This window comes from Jatropha curcas, chromosome 6, assembly GCF_041381405.1.
Source record: "Jatropha curcas cultivar XTBG-Jc1 chromosome 6, XTBG_Jcur_1.0, whole genome shotgun sequence".
Taxonomy (NCBI): Eukaryota; Viridiplantae; Streptophyta; class Magnoliopsida; order Malpighiales; family Euphorbiaceae; genus Jatropha; species Jatropha curcas.
In genome coordinates, this window is record NC_143156.1 from 1,345,649 (window position 1) to 1,365,311 (window position 19,663).

Consider the following 19,663-nt stretch of genomic DNA (forward strand, 5'->3'; position numbering starts at 1 on the left):
TATGCATCCAACAACACAATAACAAATCATCTTGAGCAAGAAGGCCAATTTTCATTTGCTTATTAAAAAATCTCACTTCTCTAATCAAACAAACTCCCATCATCTATCCATTTTGCAAACTCCCATGGTTTCAGCTGCCCCGTATGATCAACCCAACTGAATTGAGTGATTTATCTTATCTACACTGAATTTAAGGGCCTTTTTCATAACTAACTAGTTATTTTACTGTATTTGATGAAGCAATTAATGGGAAAAGAAGCAAAAGAAGCAAAAGGGTCATACGTGATAATGATTGATTGATGAAACCATTTTGTGAGAGAGAAATGACACGTATCTGACGTGGATCCAAGTCATCTTTCTGCAATTTTCCATTTACTCACGTTTTCTGACATCAATGGTGCCCTACCTACATTTCTTTGAGCCTTTAACCAGATCATCAACCTTCTGGCACGTGATCACTCTTTTCTTTATATATTACAGAGCTCTACTTCCCAAGTTGCCTGCGAATTTCAGTCCCCATTTATACGTCCGTTCTTTTTCTTGGTTCCGTGCAAATTTGTTGTCCAAAAGTGTATTTAATATTAACTTTTTATATCTTAAGTCTTTGAATAAGTCATAGGGAAAATTACATTTGGATCCCTAAATTATATCTTAACTAACAATTTTATTCCTCTAGTTTCGAGAAATTACGTCTCTAATTTTTGCTTCGAACTAACTATCGGTCCTTCTATTTCAAAATTTAATTGTTTACCATTAATCAAACTAACTTTTTTAAATATAATATGCACACTTTTTTTACAAAAATATTTCACTTTTTGGACGAAAGAATCCGATAATAAATTTGCAGCAAATGTTAGGAACATCAAAATAATTTCTGAAAAATAGGGAGAAAGAAGTGTTAATTAGAATATAATTTACGGACCCAAGTGTATTTTCTCTAAATAATAAAGTATTTTAATTCATAGTTATTAAATAATAAATCATTCTAAGGTGTTTTATAGACCTAAATATTTTAATTAACAAATGTTTAATAAGAAAAGGAGAGGATAATTATATAAGCAGATTTTATTGATCTATAATTTTTTGAAATTGATTCTCTTATTCTAGAAAAATAAATTTTAGGACTTAAATGTAATTTAAGTAATGGAAGGAGAATTCATCTCTTCTTTCTTATTCTACTTTCTGGAAATCAATGATTGAAATTTCTTTGTCTTTTACAGTAAAATTATAGTTTCTAGATGTCTCTTAGGATCAAATCAAAGTTGTAAGCTTTGGACCTTTTACTTACACTTGTAAGTTTCAAGATTGCTTGTTTGCTCTTGGTAACTACATTCCAAGTCCTTTTAGATTATCCCACACAATGGAGACAACTTGAAATTTTCATTATTACTCCCTCTATTTTTTTATATTTGTCATTTTAGAAAATAAATGATGCTTTATCATTCTAATAATTCATTAAATATTTAATTTATCTTTCTATCACTAATAATATTAATAGTTCTAATGTGGTTCTAATTTATTAATATCTTTCTTTACTAGCAATTCTGATTGATTATAATTTCAAACTCTTAAGATTAGGTTAAGAATCACTGGACCTCATTTTTCAATTTGGTTTAATTCAAAAATGAAATTCTAGAATCAATTTCATACCGATTTCTATCGGTTTAATTCTAATTTAAATTGATTACATAATGGGTATATATATATTTAGTCCTGTAGGAATATAAATAATAAAAAATCACTCCATACTCGAACCGGTCGTCATTTCTAAATAAAATTTCAGGGATTAAATTAGTGCATTAAAAATGAAGGAGTTACAATTTAGATGAAATTTGAGGTACTAAATAGTTATTTATCTAAAAATAAAAAAAATGGAAAACTCCTCTCTAATAAATAATTATGTCATAAGCTACTAATAAATAATAAATAATAAATAATAAATAATAATGTCTTGCCCAAGAAAGGGTTCCTCATAACCAATAATAACGGTCAAGAATGGCATAGAGAGTGGAAAGTGGAAACCCCTAAAAACTGGTAAAAGTAAAAAGTAAAAAAGAAAATATTTACTTTTGTAGTGTCCTATTAGGCCTGTGAATTTCCTGTAATGGAAATCCAGATAAGCCTAGTCTCTTCGTTTGCTGTCAAAAAGTCAATCTTACCCACCTCATCATTTGAGCCCATTAAAACTGAATCTCAGCCATTGATCATAATCATTTTACTCTTTATACCGTGCACCAAACAAGCACGGAGTACAAACCCAAACTCGCACGTGCTCTGTTCTTTTTTACACATATTCACTTCGCTTCTCTACCATTGGTCCGTGTATTACACGTAAATAAATCAGCGCGTTATTCGCGTGGATTCTTGGATAATAAAATTATATAGAAGAGAAAAATAAAAAACTAAAAATAAAGACGTTAGCCACTACTGATATTAATATCGCCAACAAACAAGAAACACAAAAATCATACAAAATCCAACAACGGTTTTCATACATCACCACCACCATCACAGCCGCCACCTACACCGCCGGAAGCTGAAATCATCACCACCAGTCCACCATCACCATGGGTGCTACAGAACGTGTATGAGAAACTTATTACACTTGAATTTCTCCATCTTTTACTTGTCCTTTTGTAATGTCTTAGCTGCTAATAATTTCAAGAATTTGTTTTCTTTAATTAGGAGCTAGAGAGAGAAAATGAAAGAAAAGTGGAAGAAGAAGAAGAACAAGAAGAAGAAGAAGAAAGAGAAGGAGAAGAAGAAGAAGAAGAGGAAGGAGATGAAAGGAAAGAAGGGATAGAAGGAGAGAGAGACTTAGAAAAAGGAGAGATGGGTTTTAAAGAAAAGGTGATAGAGAGCAATGTAATTAATGATCAAGATCAAGGAAATTTTCATATGTCAATGTTGCAAAGATTAAACCCATCAAACCCTTTAAGAATTGTTATTAATAGTTCTTCTAGAGTTGCTACTCCTTCTCCTTCCCAAGCTCCTCTGCCTCGCTCTACACCAACCCCACAAGTAAGTTGTTTCTTGATTTCGTGATCTTCAGCAGCTTCTTTGCTTTTATGAATTTGTTAAAAAAATGACTTTTTAAAGTGTTTTACTTTGGAGTTTAATTATAAGTATACTTTGAAACTTATATAAATTATAGTAAATATTTGTCAATTTTCTACCTAGTCAAACAATTTTAGCAATTAATGAGTATGTTTATCTTCTTAATGGCTTTGGTGGACTGTTATGGAAAATTCTGGGTCTCTCTCTAGTTAAATATAAGTTTCTGCTGAAATTTTTCAAGTTACTAATAAATTGTGTTTTTTTTTTTTTTTTTTTTTCCGTTTTCTTGTCTTTGATCACCAGCCATCAATAACGACACTTAATTCAAGAAAGTATACAAACAGAATATCTCTGTTTCTGTTTGTCCTGCATATGGTTTTAGCTATTGGACTAGTGTGTTTTCTTATATTCAAGGGAATTCAAGGACTTATAGAAGCATCAGATACTGTTAAAAGAAAGGAGAAAAGGATATTGAAGTATTTCCTTCCTCAAGTTGAAGTTGCATCGCTATTAAGCATTACTCTTGCTTTTGCATGGCAAAAGGCCGTCAGGGTATGGCCTCGATTCATGATTCATTTCATATTATGGAGTTCTTTCTTCATATCACTTTCTGCCGGAATTCTGCTAATTTGCTTCCAAAGGGCTCCTACTGATGGTGTTGGAGTTTGTCTTATTGCCTTTGCAATGGGAAATGGTTTATATGCTTGTTGGGTTAGTCAAAGACTTAAATTTTATTCTAAAATTTTGGTCAAGTCACTTGAACCTGTTCCAAAATTTGGTGATTTGAATCAACCCACTTATTGGATGCTTAGTGTTGGGTTCTTGTGGATGTCTTTGTGGATTTTAGCTGTAATTGGAGCCTTGAATTTCTATTTTCCTCCTTTGACTATCATTGCATTAGTATTAAGCTTGGCTTGGATTACAGAGGTTATGAGGAATGTGGTTAATTTGACAGTCAGTAGAGTAATCTCTCTGTATTATCTTAGAGGAATGCAATCTAGTACTCAATTTTGTTTTCAAAGAGCTACGACTATAAATCTTGGAAGTGCTTGTCTGGGGTCTCTATTTGTGCCAGCAATTGAAGCGCTGAGAATTGTTGCCCGAGGTTTGAATTTGCTCGAGGGAGAGGATGAGTTCATGTTTTCTTGTGCTCATTGCTGTCTTGGAGTCATGAACTCCATTTTCAGATTTGGCAATGGCTGGGCCTATGTACAGGTATCATCACTGCTAAAATCTTGAAACTTCAACAAATTTCCTTACCCTTTTTACTGCATTTTGCTGAACAATCTGATGCTTTCTTTTTTGTGGTTGCAAATGAATATAACTGAGTTTCCTCTATAGAGCCAAGAAGATAATATGGATATGACTTGCTACTTAGTTGTCCTTTTCAGGAAGTTGAAAGCTTTAATGAATTTTTTCTTTACAAGATTCAACGTTGCAAATTCTCTATCAGGACCTTTAATCTGATCTAGTAGGGATTTATATTTCAGGAGTCATTTTCAAGTAATTGCATAATCTATAATCATTTTTGTAAAAATCTAAATAATGCTGGATAATTCCAAAATTAATGAAAATACACTCTTTCTGCTATGTTTCATATATTTACCAATCTAATAATGCTTTCCTGGTTAATTATTCTGGTTAGACACAACTCTCAGACAACAAACACAGCTAACTTATTCTGCTACGTTTGTTTATACCGAAATTTATCCTTCAAATCAACAATGCAGATAGCCGCATACGGAAAAAGCTTTGTGCAAGCATCACAGGATACTTGGGCACTCTTCGAGAGGCAAGATATGGAAAGGATTGTAGATTCTGATATTACAAGCTCAATTTGCTTTCTTACAGGAGTATGCAGTGGCTCCATTTGTGTTATTGTAGTTGCTGCTTGGACTCATGAATCATATCAACCTTTCACAGCCACAGTTTCCCTTCTGGCTTTTTTCATTGGATACCTAATGGTTGGTATCCCTGACCACATTCCTTTAAATGGAACATTTCTTTGCCTAGGTATTCTATAATCTTTTATAAGATTCTTTATTGACTCAGCTAGTTAATTAACTTTGTTTTCCAACTATATGATTTACAGACAAGAATTGCTATGGCATTGCCCCATGCCTGTGTGAGCTGCTACTATGTTTGTTATGCAGAAAATCCTGACAACAGATTATTCGATAAAACAATCAAAGAACGCCAAGAATTGATAAAATCTGGCCGCGATGTGGTGGTTCCGACGCCTAGAGTACCCCGGCGGTTTGCATCATAGTTCATAAGCCAAGGCAAGATTTTTCCATGAAAATGTACAGAAGCAAATTAAAATTTGTGGTCACAGATTGTCAAAAATGTACTATTACTATAGTCCCTTTCCATTCGGGGTCCAGTAATTCAGAATTCAAGCTAATCAAGCTAGAGATGAGACAATTTAACATTATCATATTTGCATATTCATTTTAGGATATTCCTTATTCCTTGATTAAAGAGTTCCTCCATTATTTTATTTATTTATTTTTTTTTCTTTTTTATGGTAAATTAAAAACACTTACCATAGTTTAATGTAATTTTAGTATCTGTTTATGCAATCTCCTTATGAGTTGTGCATTTTATATTAATCAATTCTTTTTTTTTTTTCCTTATCATAGTTAAAAAATTAAAATATGGGTTTTTCTTAAATAAAATAATGCTTAGAACAGAAATGGTGTGTTAGGTTTGCCTTCATTAAAATATTGCACAAACTTATCAAAAATCAAAATAAAATAACTTAAAAAGTACAAAATAGACTATTTTAATAGGTTTTAGTTGGATATGGAAACAAGCAGCCAGCAAGAATTAATATTATTTTATTTTATTTTATTTTTTTGGAATTATTGTTGGGAATCATCCAGTGGAGAGTATACATGGAGCAAATTAGAAAATGCTTTCTATCTTAGCAACCATGAACTAGCCAAATTAGAATACTTCATGTGTAATCGTAAAATGATTGAAACAATAAATTTTTTAAAATTACTAAATTAGATATAATCTGATTGATTTCGTAACAAAAAAATATTAGAAGACTAAGAATAGAAATATTTCTTATTTTCTTGAAGATTATATATAAATTAATGGTATGAGATATTTCACTCATAGAAGTAAATGTTAAGGGTATGCATACTGATAAAAGAAATTAGGAGTATAGCTAGAATGGTAAGTTATTCTCTAGCCTTTTTCTTCTTCTCTTCCCTTGATTTGAAATGTGACAAAGAGAGACCATACACCAAGGATGCAATTTTTTTTGGAATAATTACTATATTGTCCTTAAATTTTTATTAAATACATTAATAAGGACTTCGGATTTCAAAATTATGCTATTTAATCCCTGCATTATAATTTTGTTATACTATAAGTTTAATAGTTAGTTATGAAATATCAAACACCCTTAAAAGTAACTACTATATAAGGACTAAATAGAGTAAACTTATGAAAATTGAGATTCTTATTAGTGCATTTCATCAAACCATAAGGGCTACATAATAATTACTTTTAGAGGGTATTTTTGATATTTCATAGTCATTTAAAAAGGAAAAAAAAAAAATAATTGTATCTTATAGTGTAAAAAAATTATAATGCAAGAACTAAATAGTATAATTTAAAATACTAAGATCCGTACGTGTTGGAGCAAAACCTAGAGACTACATCGCAATTGCTCCTTTTTTTTTTTTTTTTTCCCTTTTCCAAATTGAAATTATATTAGAGTTCCTCATCAAATTAGCAACTTCTAAATATTCAAAACAGAAAGATGAAGTGTTTTATTGAAATTTGAATTTATAATGTAATAAATACCATCAAGAAAGTCATCTTCAAATTGCATAAAGCCATCTCTCTCTCTCTCTCTCTAAAAAGCCAAAAAAGGTTTGAACTTTGCAGGAATACATTGAATAGGACAGTCACTACGTATGTAATCATACCATATGGGAAACTCTTCAATTATTGATTATTTCTTCCATGCTCAAAAAATGAAGATTTTATCTAGTGGGTTATGGAGTAGATTAGAGGCCAAGACTTTGACTTTTTATTGCCATTTTGACCGTTTGTATTTATATTCCAACTCTACAAAACAAGAAACATAAATAATTAATGGAGCAATAAAGCAGAGTCCTTTCCATGAATGTCTCTCTCAAATAAAGGCCAATTAGGTACTTTTTTTTGTTTTTTTATTTTTTGATGATGCTATGGCTAGAAGGATTGGGTGGAGAAGGAATAATTTGGAACATTAACAATATATCAAGAGGAATATGCAATTCATTTTCCAAATCACATTTGCTAATTTCTTTTGATTTAACTAATTATGAATGCTTGTTTTGATTTAGCTAATTACCAACGCTTTGACCGAGATAGTATTCTGATAAAACTTACCTTTCAGTTGCAATTTCAAATTTCGAATATTGGTAAAATTCTATTTGAATAAACTCCACTTTATTGTAGCTTTTTTTTTCTTATTTTTTATTTTTAATTTATAAAAATTACAAAAATATTTATTGTCTTACAGTTCGTTACAAGAATTAAAAAAACCTACAAAAATACGAATGTTGGAAATTATTAATGCTATTTTTCACATGATGATTTTTTTTTTTTTTTTTTTGTGCAATAAGACAATAACTATTAATATTTCATATTTCATTTAGGCATATGGCAATCTAATTTATTTATATTTTAATTTGAAAACTAAATTATAAAAAAGGTGGATCAATGCCAATATGCATTCACCCAAGAAGTGCATATAAAAATTAATAATCTCAAAAAAATATATTAATAAAAAAAATAATAAAAAAGATCATTTACATCATGTAGATACATCAAGCGAAAAACTTCAGCAAATTCTATAATCATTACTACAACGAGACTTATAAAGTATAAATGAAAATAATATATATCATAGTTTCATTAATAAATATATTAAAATTGACAGAAAAAAAAGAAAAAAAAAGGCAATTGTCTTTATAATTCCCAGATTAAAGCAGCTTCAAGCCTCCAAAGGAGGCAACCAGACGATGGAAGAGGAATTATAAAGTTTTGAATACTTAAAAATTAAAACCACATTATAAGATCCAACAGAAATATTGGCGCCATAATGCTATCCTCAGAAGAAGGTTTAGCAACCATTGCACAACCATGATCATTAAAATATATGAGGTTGCAATGACAGAAACAGCCATGCAACTTCCCGGTCCTTAAGTGCATTATTATCCCTGAAACAAACTATATATTACTCGGTACAAAAGCAATATTACTGAATCACATACCAAAAGAGTATAGCCCAGCTCTCCAAATACTGGATGCAAGTCTCAACATCAACTTGCTTTGGATTCTGACTTTGTGCTGGCTTTTGCCTCTGATTTTGAATCCGGTCTTGCTTCCACTGATTTTGTATCAGCTGCACAACACCCACCACCATGATGATGGTGGTGGTGGTGATGATGATGCCCATGATGATGACTTTGTTTCCCCTTGAGCTGCTTCCGCATATCATATGCATCCTCCCCATCAGCATAATACTTAGCCTCCACATCATGAATCTTATATCCCAATGTTTCAGTGTACAGATTGAATGCTGCACGGTTACTCTTCCTCACATGCAGCGATACATACTCAGCACCAAATACCTGCTCCAGATAACTTGATGATGAGACAAACACACAATTCATTTACATGCACTTCACAAGTATGTTTATCCACTTTTGCCCATAACTTGCTCTGGTAAGTAAAATTTCAAACAAACTGTAACCATTTGCAAAAGAAGCTTCAACTTTTACTTCCACAACCATGAATGAGAATTAATGCAGAACAAGCTCACAGCAAGAAAAGTAGTTCAGTAGTTCAATAATGTCGATCATCTTGGAAGTTTAATATCTATAAATGTTCATATCGAATCACCTCAAATTTACAAATTGTGATCTCCCAATTCATTAAACTAATAATTTATAAGTTGCATTTGGCTATTCCAGATCTTCATACATATTTTTCATAATAATATATCCTTCCCCTTTGGGACTGATTGGTGGTACAAGCTAACCTGATAAGCATAAACTGATATAAATCAAAATCGATGCTCTCATCAAAATATAATATACTCGCTCATCATAAAAAAATTGCATTAACAGTTACTTCAAATCCAATTTTAGATAGATTCTGATCATTGTAACAGAAACTTCAAATTGTACTTCAATTATCAAATCAGCATATGGAAGTACTTTTCGTCTTCAATAAGTGAACGGAATAAAAAAACTTGCTACTAGCGATAAAAAAAAAAAAAAGAAAAAAAAGAAAAAATTCAGTGATACTTATATCTAAAATTAACACGTCAAAACCACCTCAAAAAATTTAATTGAGAACCTACAGATTAAGCCGTCCCTTACGCTATTGTTTGGTTAGTCTGAGCAAATTGAGTGGTTGCAATTTAACTACACATGCAGAGAAAATAATTATCAGTTCTCTTGCCAAAATTTACAGACTAGCGAATTGAATCCCAAATTACATTCATTTCATAAAACCACAAAGCCACAGATAAATCTTATGAATTTCTCGCGCCATTCAAAAATTAAACAATCGAATACATAATTCTATACCTGCTGCATAAAATCAAACACAAAATGCGTAATTATCGAAGTAAAGTTTGACCTGTTCCATGGCGGTCTGAGCAGCGTTCATGAGCTTAGTAGCAAGGCCCAACTTGCGGTGAGTACGGAGGACAGCGAGGGAGGTGATATGGCCGTGACACTCATTTGACTCTTCTTCCATCTTGGCCAATACGTAGCCAACGATACGACCGTTGTAGTCTTCGGCGACATAGAGGAGCTGTGGCCAGGAGAGTATGTGGTAGAAATAATACTTCATCTGGTAATTCTCCGGTAGACATAGCAGGTTACAAGCCTGCATCGCCAGTAAGTCATCTATCGTGGCTTTCCTTATGCACACCATCGCTGGATTTATGGGTTTCTCAAATTCTTGAAGGGTTTAGGGTTAGGTTTTGGAGGACTGTGTTATTATGGGAAAGAAGAGGGAAGGGAAGATTTAGCGTAGATATGATGGTTTAGTTGGGCTTTGACCAAACAAGTTATTTGGGCCCTCTTTATTTCTTTATTTTTTTACACGTGTATTCACGCTTGGCGAGCCAAAATCTTACATTTAATTATTTATATTTGTAAATTGATATTTTTTGAAATTACAAAATTTATTTCACAAAAATATTTCAAAAAAAATAAAAATAAAAAACCAAGGTACAATTTTTATGAGTGAATTACTCGATCCTATAATTATATTCAAATATGCTAGTTAAAATTTTTATTTTAATAATTTAATTATGTAGTCTCTCGATTTTAATTATAATTAAATTCTAAAATTATAACTATTGTATTTGAGATAAAAGCTTACTTAGAATGCTAACCCTTTTTTGGAATAAATGAATTCCATAAAATTGTGAAATTTACTTATAAACTGAAAATTTTATATTTGGTATTCAAAAAATAAAAAATTAAATTCTATGAATTTGAATATAATTAAACTAAATTATACTAAAATGTGAAATTTTTATATAAATTCTACAAACTTAAACAAATAAAACTTTATGACAAAACATTCCATCTTTTTAGCAAACTTAGAATTATTATGTCAATGGTATTTTTAGAAATAAAACCAAATAACCCAAATTTGCAGGGTATTTGCAAGATTGATCACTATGACCTCCCCTGAGCCAGCCCTTTTGCATCCGAGGGTGAACTGAGATTAGTCAAATTTGTGAGAATTAATCAAACTTGTGGACCGTTAAAACTAACGGACATAGGCTTGGATGCCTCGCGTAAGTATTAAAAGAAATAAAAGCAAAGAAATTTTTAAATTTTGAATTTATTCCAAATATGAAAAAACCTATGTTTGCATTTCTAGTATCAATGAAAGATTCTAGTAAAGAGAAACTGCAAATTCGCATGCATGGATTAGTTTATTGTCTCATTTCTTGAATTTCCATACTCTGATGTACTTGCTATTGTGTGTGGTAACCACCTTTTTCATTCCAACAGCCAGGCAAGTGATTGAAGGTCGAGCACTTCTAGGAATTCGATCAATGTTGATGTCACTAGGGAGTTTTCGCCCTTTTCTTCTTTCAATTACTCCATGTGCATATCTAGAGGAGCTTGATGAGGTATCATGGTCGACAGTATAGCTGGAGAGAACAACTCCTGAGTCCTGATCTAGAATGCGCAGCACGCCATCTATTCCACCGGCTACTAATGTTGATTTGTCATTTGTCAGGTGCTGCAAAGAATATATAACATTTGGACTCACTCGTGTCTCCCATAATCGTCTCATCATCCTGCAAGATAACAATAAAAAATCAAATTGCAACCATCGGCAGGAGCTCCTATAACAAATATGCCATAGTCAGTTTCGACCTAATACTGAAATAAGGCAAGAACAAAATCAATTATCAGAGCAGCCATTTTGATAATCAACCCTACAGAGTAACAGGATAAAGCCTCTGTCATGTTTACTTCTGCTACAAACTAGCTATGATAGTACAAGTCCTAGAACCTATATCACATTTGCGCTCTGGAAGCCTACTCAATCTGTGTATGGATGAAAGGATGCGCCACAAGCAAATGTCCTAGCAGCAGAGAAAAGAAAAGAAAATAGCTTGTCAATATCTCATTCTACATTCACATAGAGCGCAACAATGAAGGCCACCGACAAAAATTTAGGCTGGGTCAGAATTCATAGTACACTAACCACCCAGTCATCATTTTTAACTCTGGCAGAAACATCTAATTTAGTGATTGAAATATCCTACTTATTGCTACCACAGATATCATGTTACGGAGGAATGAAAAATAAAAAGTTATTCATCTGGGAACAGTGAATTGATACCTGAGGTCCCAACAAGATGTATATCCAGCTGTTGTTCCAGCAAACACTAGATGAGAACGAGGGTTGAAACATAAAGTCTTTATGCCTGTACCAGGAAGTTGAATCAGAAATTCAGAATTATGTCAAGTCGCTTGTAATGTGCAGTGCATTATTAGTTAAAGAGAAGGTGCAGTGGAAAATTTATCATGTCTCAAACTGGCAGATTAGGAATCAAGAAAAGCACTCAGAGCCTGAAGAAGAAGCTGCAAGGAAACCACTGTTTTTTTCTTATGAATATCTCATCTGTTATTAACCAAAAGGCAAGAAAGCAACTGCTTAAAAAAAGGAATGAAAGAATAACTGTAAAGAATGCAAGAACACATGATGAGAATGCAATCATAATCGTAGTTATTCTTGATTGAGTGAAAAACAGTACGACCTGTAGAATCAGTGGATCTCAGTGTAGCTGTCCACTTATCAGATGAATAACCAGACACCATGATCCTCCCTAGTGACGAACCACTAAGAATTAACTGATCATCCCCCAAACATAAGCAAGTCACAGGCTCTGGATGCATCCTACAATTTGGAGATGAAAACATAACCAAATAGAATCCATAGAGAAAAAAATCTTTACAAAATGTAAGAACATAATAAGAATACAGTCTACTTTCTTCTATTTCACAGGCATTCTTCTATTAAACAATTTATTCACTTGCCAGTGTCTAATAGTCTATCCATTTTTTGCACACCTCCAGAAATTGAAATGGCTTTCCAAGAATTAATTGTCTGACCATAACAGACCACCTTCTCTCGCATGTTCACTCAAGTAATAGAATTTAGCATCCGATTATCTAATGCACGAAGCATCCGATGTTTGTGGGGCTCTAGAGTGGGTTGATGAATAACAACCAAGAAAATTTTAGCTGTACATACCTAATGATTTTAGAACATTTCCTACTGTACATATCAAAAACACGAGCTGTCCCATCCTCACATCCAACAACAGCTTCTGGATCAAAGTAACTTCAAGCAAAGAATACATGAATTATTGGTCTGCTCAAAAGAAACCACACAACCTTGCACAAAGTTGAAGTCTAAAGACAATTCAACTGTGAAATAAATGAATATAAAATCCAGTATTGCTCCAAGAAAGATTAGCATAATAAGAAAATTTGCTTCTGTACCGCATGCATAAACCCTTCATAAACGTGCCTTCACGAGAGGGAAATGTACTCATCTTCCCATTTCGCCTCCATAAGCATATTCGTGTGCCAACCAAACCAACAATCTACAAGAACATGCATTAAGCAATTGGGATAAAAACAGACACATTACATCAATGCCTCCCAATGTGAGATACTTCAGAATAATGACAAATTACTAAAGGTACCTTGCTCTCATCAAAATCAAAGTCAATTAAGGGGCTTGCATCTTGGATTGAATATTCTTCCATACAATTGTATGTTTCTAATGACCAGAGACGCATAACCTACCATGATAGCTATACAAAAGTCAGCACAATTGAGTTATATAACATATATCACATTTTGATTTAGGAGAACATCAGAGATATGCCACAGAAGCAATCACATCAAAATAAGTTTAAGTTCTAGAACAACCATATAGCCAGCAAGTACTTTAGACAGCTTTTACTGGTGTCAAACATGACATACGAAACATTGTGTGTGTGTGAACAGGTCGATAATTAGACTAAAGCCATCAGTAACAGTAGGTTAACGCCACCATTTCAAACTACGTAAAGGAGAAGGTCACCAAAAATTCAAATGGAAGGATATTAAAAGGTGTGGAATCCTACCAATCTTTCTTTAATTTCTCCCAGTGCACCCGATTGGTAAACGAATTTTTTAATTCATAAACTAATCCAAATAAATGAGCTTGTTAATTCACAAACTAATCCACTACTCCAAAATTGAGGTTGGCTAAATAAGATTACAATATCTAGTCGTCTATCCAAGAAATCAAACAAAACACAAACTAAGAGCTTGTTTGGCATAAATGAATTCCATGAAATTTCATGGGATTCATTGACATTTACAAAGCCAATTTTTCAAATTTGGTATAAATAAAAATTCATTTGGAATTCCATGTTTTAAATTCTACAGAATTGGTTTTTCTTGAACCAAATACTAACAAAATTGGTAGAATTTGCAAATGAATTCTCAACTTTAAAGGAACAGAAGTTACTAAAGTTAATGAAGTTTAAGTACAAGATATCAAAACATATTTAGAATGAATTCTATGAATGATCCAAGCATGAATTTCCATTTATTGATGAATTTTTTTAATGAAATTCATTTATAAAATGGAATGAATTCCATATGAAAATTATTCCAAAACTATGTAACAGAAATAGTAGAGAGTGATCCAATAGAATCTGCTTTAATAAAAGGGTAAATAACAAAGATGACTTATAATAAAAAAACCACCTATCAGACACCATATTTAATTAAAAAAGTGATCATACCTTGTCCCCCACACCAGTAAGAAGCAAGCCCATCTTCATTCGACACTGATCAACCCTAATACAAAGCAAGGTTAGAGAATTAACATATACAAGCTGCAAACTCCTGCATATATATACCCACTAAATATACCGCACATATTACTCAAAAAAAAAAAAAAAAACCTTTTATTATTTCGTCATCTTTCCATAATAAATTTGATACCTTTTTTATCCACTCAACAGAAAAATAAACATAATATTGTATTCAGCTGTAAATTAGCTGACAAGAAAATGAATGGGAAGAAAAAAAAGAAGAGGAGAATTTCAATAATTACCCAAGTGAATGGCCTTTCCATTGGTCAATATCAACAGAAGAAGCTTGAACTAAAGATTGTCTATGATGCTTCATAGCTAGCTCCTCAAAGTACATATTTAAAGTCTTCTCTGAACCGCTATCTATATTTGAAATTCCTACATAATTATCCTTCTGCTGCTTCAAATAAAGCGCTTGAAGTAACTTTGATCCTTTGATTATTATATTCCTTTAAATGCACAAAAGAGAAAAAAAAAAAAAAACAAAATTATACACAAATATTTGGGGAAGGCAAAGAGAAGGAGAGTAAAACAGAATTTACCAAGATTTGCAGACAGCAGAACAGCGAACGAGGTCAAAGAGGTCCAAGACTGAGAATATTATGCAAAGGATGTCATGCTCCAAAAATTGGATACTGGTCGGACCTCTCCAGCTCCTCTTCTTCGCCGGCGACCACTTTCCGCCTGGTGTGGGGCTCATTATCTTCTCTGTGAACTGGATTAATCAAATCATAGAAGATCAGAGGAAACGAGCGACTGAAAATCTCATAAAGCTGGAAGGGTGAACGTCGTTTCGGCAACGACACAATAAACACACTCACAAAATAAACCCAATATCAGATGTATTGTCGTTTTTAGGTAATTTAATTTATGAGTTTAAGAAAAAAAAATACTATTTAGTCCCTAGAATTTCTAAAATAAATGTTTCAATATAATAAAAAAAAATTAAAATTTTATTTATCTATATAGTGCAAAATTTATAATGAAAGTGAGAAATTGGGGTGTCTGGATACGAGTATAACAATATGCCAAATACATGATATTTTAAATGGTTTACTCGAAACAAATGTTTTCTTTACCATTAACAATTATGCACTTTACATCAAGCACAATACTCATGATTCATCACAAGTAAGGGTAAGTATTTGGTTCGGTCAATTTGGTTAATTTGATTGATTCGGTTAATTAGGCCGATTTAATCCAATAAATAAATATTCGGTTAGAAGTTCGATTAAAGAAGATTAATGCAAGAGTCGCGGACTCTAAGAGATAACTTTGTAGAGTAAGGTATGATATTCCTCAAACTTCAACTCCCCTTCTTTTGGAAGATAATTGGCTATTTTTTTCTTGTTCGATCCGTATAGTCTAGGGCAGTGGATTAACAAGCATTATGCTTTGCTTAGTCTACGAATTCCTGTATGAGTTTTGAGTTCTTACAATAGAGCCTTAACTCCGGTTGAAAAATGAGACGAGACTCTTATTCTCCTCCCACTCATATGCCACATGTGATTATTGGTTAAATGTTCGGTTAAAAGTTAATTTAATTGAATTAATTAAATTAATCGACTCTCAAAAGTAAATCATTTTGATTAAATATATAATAAAATTAAAAATAAAAAATATTTCAATTTTTATTTTAATTAAGTAGTGATTAAAATGTTTGGTTAATATTTATTTTGGTTAAATTAGATCGATTAATCAAGTTCATTTTCTTTAACTTCAATTTGATTAATTAATTCGACCAAAAACGGTTCAGTTAAATAAAAAAAAATTTCAATTAATTTATATAAATTAATAATTAAAATTAATTCGATCAAAATGATTTGATTAAAAAATTAATTCTATTAAATTTAATTATGTCAAAATAAAAATTTCAGAAAAAATTTATTTGAAATAAAAATGTTACTTAAATACATCGAATCGGTGAAATGCTGACTTGCAAATTCACAAAGTACGAAATCGTTTTCTTTTTTATTTTCTTAAAAAATTCCTTTTAAGTTTTATCCAATAGAAAAAAGAAATTTTTTTCATTTTTTTAATGAAACTTTTTAAAATTCTTTTAACTTTACGTGAAACAAGGATATGCTTTTTCTCCTCTAGACAATTTTATTTGGGTGGACAACAATCCTATTAAAGATTGTCTTGTCAACTTCAATTTGGATAAATGGGACCGCAAATGCTAGAAAAAGCTGTTTTTTTTTACGTGTTTATGAAAGTTGAAGGTTTAATAATGGAAAACACATAAATAAGACAAAGTTTCTTTATAAACAAAGAAAATACTGAAAGTGAAAGAAAAGAAACATTGATGTAAAGGTGATATTTCATTCATAAGAATCCTTTACATTTATAGTGATGAATTGAACTGAAAACATAAATTGACGCAAACACGACGCCACAATAGCACCAACTGAAGTAGTGCTTGATAGCACGAAAGAAAAAATCTGCAGATTCCTAAAAACTCGATTTAAAACATTTAGGAAAATAAATAAATAAAAGACACATGACAAGCACGTGAGTTTGAAGTAACAGAAGCAAAAAACTAATACTTCTCCTTGCTTTTGTTACTGTAAACTCCAATTTTCTGCCTTAGAAGCTCAAACTTGTTAACTGGAAGAGGTTTTGTGAACAGGTCTGCTATTTGATCTTCAGTTTTGCAGTATACCAGAGTTGCTCCTCCATTTTCTTGTATCTCTCTCAAGAAGAACAGTTTGATGTTGAAATGCTTTGTTTTTCCATGAAAAACTGGATTGTTAGAGATTGCAATTGTTGCTTGATTGTCAACAAAAATCTCAACACCACTTTTCTGCTCCATATTCAGATCACACATAAGCTTCTTTATCCACAAAACTTGATTAACTGCTGCTGTTGCTGCAATAAACTCAGCTTCTGCAGTAGATTGTGCAACAATCTCTTGCTTCTTTGAGCACCAAGAGAAGAAACCTGAACCAAAACTGAAACAATAGCCTGATGTACTTTTCATGTCATCAACAGAGCCAGCCCAATCACTATCCGAGAATCCACATAGTTTGAAATCATAACTTTTTCCAAACTTGACACCATAACTGATTGTACCTTTAATATACCTTAACACTCTCTTTGCTGCAATTAAATGTAACTCACTAGCACAATGCATAAAGCGGGATAAGAGATTTACAGCAAATAAAATGTCAGGTCTGGTGGCAGTAAGGTACATAAGGCATCCAACCAAGCTTCTGTAGTAGCCTTCATCAACTTTCTCGGTTCCATCTCCTTTGCTCAGCTTCTCCTTTTGATTCATGGGTGTAGCAACAGCTTTGCATTCCTCCATTTGGAATTTTGTTCAGAATTTCTTTGGCATATTTCTTCTGACAAATGAATACTTCATTCTGGCTTTGTGTAATTTCCATTCCAAGAAAATAGTTCATGAGACCAAGATCCGTCATTTCGAAAACCTGCTCCATTTCTTGTTTGAATTTTTCAATCAGCAAGGCATTATTTCCTGTCACCAAGATATCATCAACATAAAGAGAAACTATAAGAACATTATTGTCCTTATGTTTAATATAAAGAGTTGCCTCTGATAAGCTTTTTTTGAAGCCTAAGCTTTGTAGATAATCATCTATCTTGCTATACCATGCCCTGGGTGCCTATTTCAAACCATAAAGAGCCTTTTTGAGCAAGTAGACTTTATCTTCTTCACCTTGCATAACAAAACCAGCAGGCTGCTCCACATATATTTCTTCCTGCAGAACACCATTTAAAAATGCAGATTTGACATCTAATTGAAATACTTTCCAACCTTTTTGAGCGGCAATGGCTAGAAGCATTCTGATTGTGTCCAATCGAGCCATAGGAGCAAAGGTGTCTGAGTAATCAACACCAAAAATCTGGGCATAACCCTTAAAAACAAGTCTGGCCTTGTGTTTATTGATGGAGCTATCTGCATTTAATTTTGTTCTGAACACCCACTTCACTCCTATGATTTTTCTGTCAGCAGGTTTGTCGACTAACTCCCATGTTTTATTCTTTTGAATCATCGACATCTCCTCCTCCATTGCTTTTTTCCATTTTGGATCTCTAAGAGCTTCTTCATGTCCAGCCGGCTCATAGACTGCCATATTACAACTTTGATAAATTTCAGAGAGTGACCTGGTTCCTCTAACTGGTGAATCATCAATGTTTTCCTCTAGCCATTTGTCTTTCAACTGCTCTTCGGGAAGAAGTCCTGGTGAGTCATTCCAATCCCATTGCTCCTCTTCATTAAAGTGAACATCTCTGGTAATAGTCATCTTTCCAGTTTGTGGATGATAGACTTTGTAAGCTTTGGAGACTAAGCTGTAACCGACAAAAATACCAGGAATGGCTTTTTTTGTCTAGTTTGTCACACTTATTCTGTGGAACATGAACAAAACAAAAACTTCCAAACACTTTAAGAAATTTCAATGAAGGCTTAAAACCATACCAGGCCTCAAATGGTGTTTGATCCTTCAATGCCTTACTTGGAAGTCGATTTTGAAGAAATACAGCTGTGTTGGCAGCCTCTGCCCAAAAAACTTTAGGCAAATTCTTCTCATGCAATAAACATCTCACCATCTCCATCACATATCTGTTCCTCCTCTCACTGACTCCGTTTTGTTGCGCCGTGTAAGGTGCTGTGAATTGATGTTCAATGCCAGCTTTTTCACACAAGGAATTGAATTGAGAAGAGGTGTATTCCATCCCATTATCAGACCTTACAGCTTGAATTTTGCAACCACTTTGGTTCTCCACCATATTTTTGAACTTCCAAAAAACTTCAGCCACTTCTGACTTGTATTTCAAGAAGAAAATCCAACACATTCTTGTAAAATCATCAATAAACAGAATAAAGTAGAGGCTACCTTGGAGAGATGGAGTTCTTTGTGGTCCAGCAACATCTGTATGAATTAATTGTAACTTCTGTGAAGTTCTCCAGGTTGATTTTGGAAAGGGCAATCTGGTTTGTTTACCAAATTGACAAGCATCGCAGTTTGGCAATTGTTCAGTAAGCATCGGCAAGTCTCTTATCATATCTTTCTTTTTTATCTCCAACATGCGTTGAATATGACAATGGCCAAGTCTCTTATGCCAAATCTCGGTGATGTTGGTTTCTGCAGAAAAGACAGCATGCTCCTCTGCTGTTGGATCGAAAAAAAAACTTTTAACCCTTAT

General features: G+C 32.7%; 3 protein-coding genes across 5 annotated transcripts; 1 reads left to right on the forward strand and 2 right to left on the reverse strand.

Moving 5' to 3' along the window:
* Window positions 1-2,425: 2,425 nt before the first annotated feature.
* LOC105628751 (Plasma-membrane choline transporter family protein) lies at window positions 2,426-5,538 on the forward strand. Of its 2 annotated transcripts, none has more exons than XM_089723099.1 (5): window positions 2,426-2,585; window positions 2,686-3,021; window positions 3,361-4,272; window positions 4,788-5,070; window positions 5,150-5,538. In XM_089723099.1, exons 1-5 carry the CDS (start codon window positions 2,568-2,570, stop codon window positions 5,218-5,220), a joined length of 1,620 nt encoding a protein of 539 aa, XP_089579225.1. In that variant the 5' UTR covers window positions 2,426-2,567; the 3' UTR covers window positions 5,221-5,538. The 2 variants fall into 2 exon arrangements, with proteins under 2 accessions (XP_089579225.1, XP_089579224.1); XM_089723098.1 differs by having other exon boundaries at window positions 4,788-5,021.
* Window positions 5,539-8,099: 2,561 nt separating this feature from the next.
* Window positions 8,100-10,110, reverse strand: LOC105628752 (Acyl-CoA N-acyltransferases (NAT) superfamily protein). The gene is made up of 2 exons (XM_012210232.4): window positions 9,715-10,110; window positions 8,100-8,699 (listed from the first exon to the last, which is right to left on the reverse strand). The coding sequence occupies exons 1-2, from the start codon at window positions 10,012-10,014 to the stop codon at window positions 8,388-8,390; spliced, it is 612 nt and encodes a 203-aa protein (XP_012065622.1). The 5' UTR covers window positions 10,015-10,110; the 3' UTR covers window positions 8,100-8,387.
* Window positions 10,111-10,912: 802 nt separating this feature from the next.
* On the reverse strand, window positions 10,913-15,301 carry LOC105628753 (F-box/WD-40 repeat-containing protein At3g52030). 2 transcript variants are annotated; one of them, XM_037638262.2, is made up of 9 exons: window positions 15,037-15,299; window positions 14,737-14,943; window positions 14,423-14,477; window positions 13,328-13,426; window positions 13,122-13,225; window positions 12,871-12,960; window positions 12,374-12,513; window positions 11,956-12,040; window positions 10,913-11,404 (listed from the first exon to the last, which is right to left on the reverse strand). In XM_037638262.2, the coding sequence occupies exons 1-9, from the start codon at window positions 15,192-15,194 to the stop codon at window positions 11,041-11,043; spliced, it is 1,302 nt and encodes a 433-aa protein (XP_037494190.2). In that variant the 5' UTR covers window positions 15,195-15,299; the 3' UTR covers window positions 10,913-11,040. The 2 variants fall into 2 exon arrangements, with proteins under 2 accessions (XP_037494190.2, XP_037494191.2); XM_037638263.2 differs by lacking the exon at window positions 12,871-12,960 and having other exon boundaries at window positions 15,037-15,301.
* Window positions 15,302-19,663: the final 4,362 nt, after the last annotated feature.

What these genes read in the sequence shown, in the direction of transcription:
- LOC105628751 (XM_089723098.1), top strand. An exon ending in GCTCTACACCAACCCCACAA is followed by an intron (nt 3,022 to 3,360) that starts GTAAGTTGTTTC and finishes TTTGATCACCAG; the next exon opens with CCATCAATAACGACACTTAA. An exon ending in TTTTCATTGGATACCTAATG is followed by an intron (nt 5,022 to 5,149) that starts GTTGGTATCCCT and finishes TATGATTTACAG; the next exon opens with ACAAGAATTGCTATGGCATT.
- LOC105628752 (XM_012210232.4), bottom strand. Translation starts at nt 10,014, where the DNA reads ATGGTGTGCATAAGGAAAGCCACGATAGATGACTTACTGGCGATGCAG. An exon ending in CTCAGACCGCCATGGAACAG is followed by an intron (nt 8,700 to 9,714) that starts GTCAAACTTTAC and finishes TATCTGGAGCAG; the next exon opens with GTATTTGGTGCTGAGTATGT.
- LOC105628753 (XM_037638262.2), bottom strand. Translation starts at nt 15,194, where the DNA reads ATGAGCCCCACACCAGGCGGAAAGTGGTCGCCGGCGAAGAAGAGGAGC. An exon ending in TCTGCTGTCTGCAAATCTTG is followed by an intron (nt 14,944 to 15,036) that starts GTAAATTCTGTT and finishes GTGCATTTAAAG; the next exon opens with GAATATAATAATCAAAGGAT. An exon ending in TGGAAAGGCCATTCACTTGG is followed by an intron (nt 14,478 to 14,736) that starts GTAATTATTGAA and finishes GCTTTGTATTAG; the next exon opens with GGTTGATCAGTGTCGAATGA.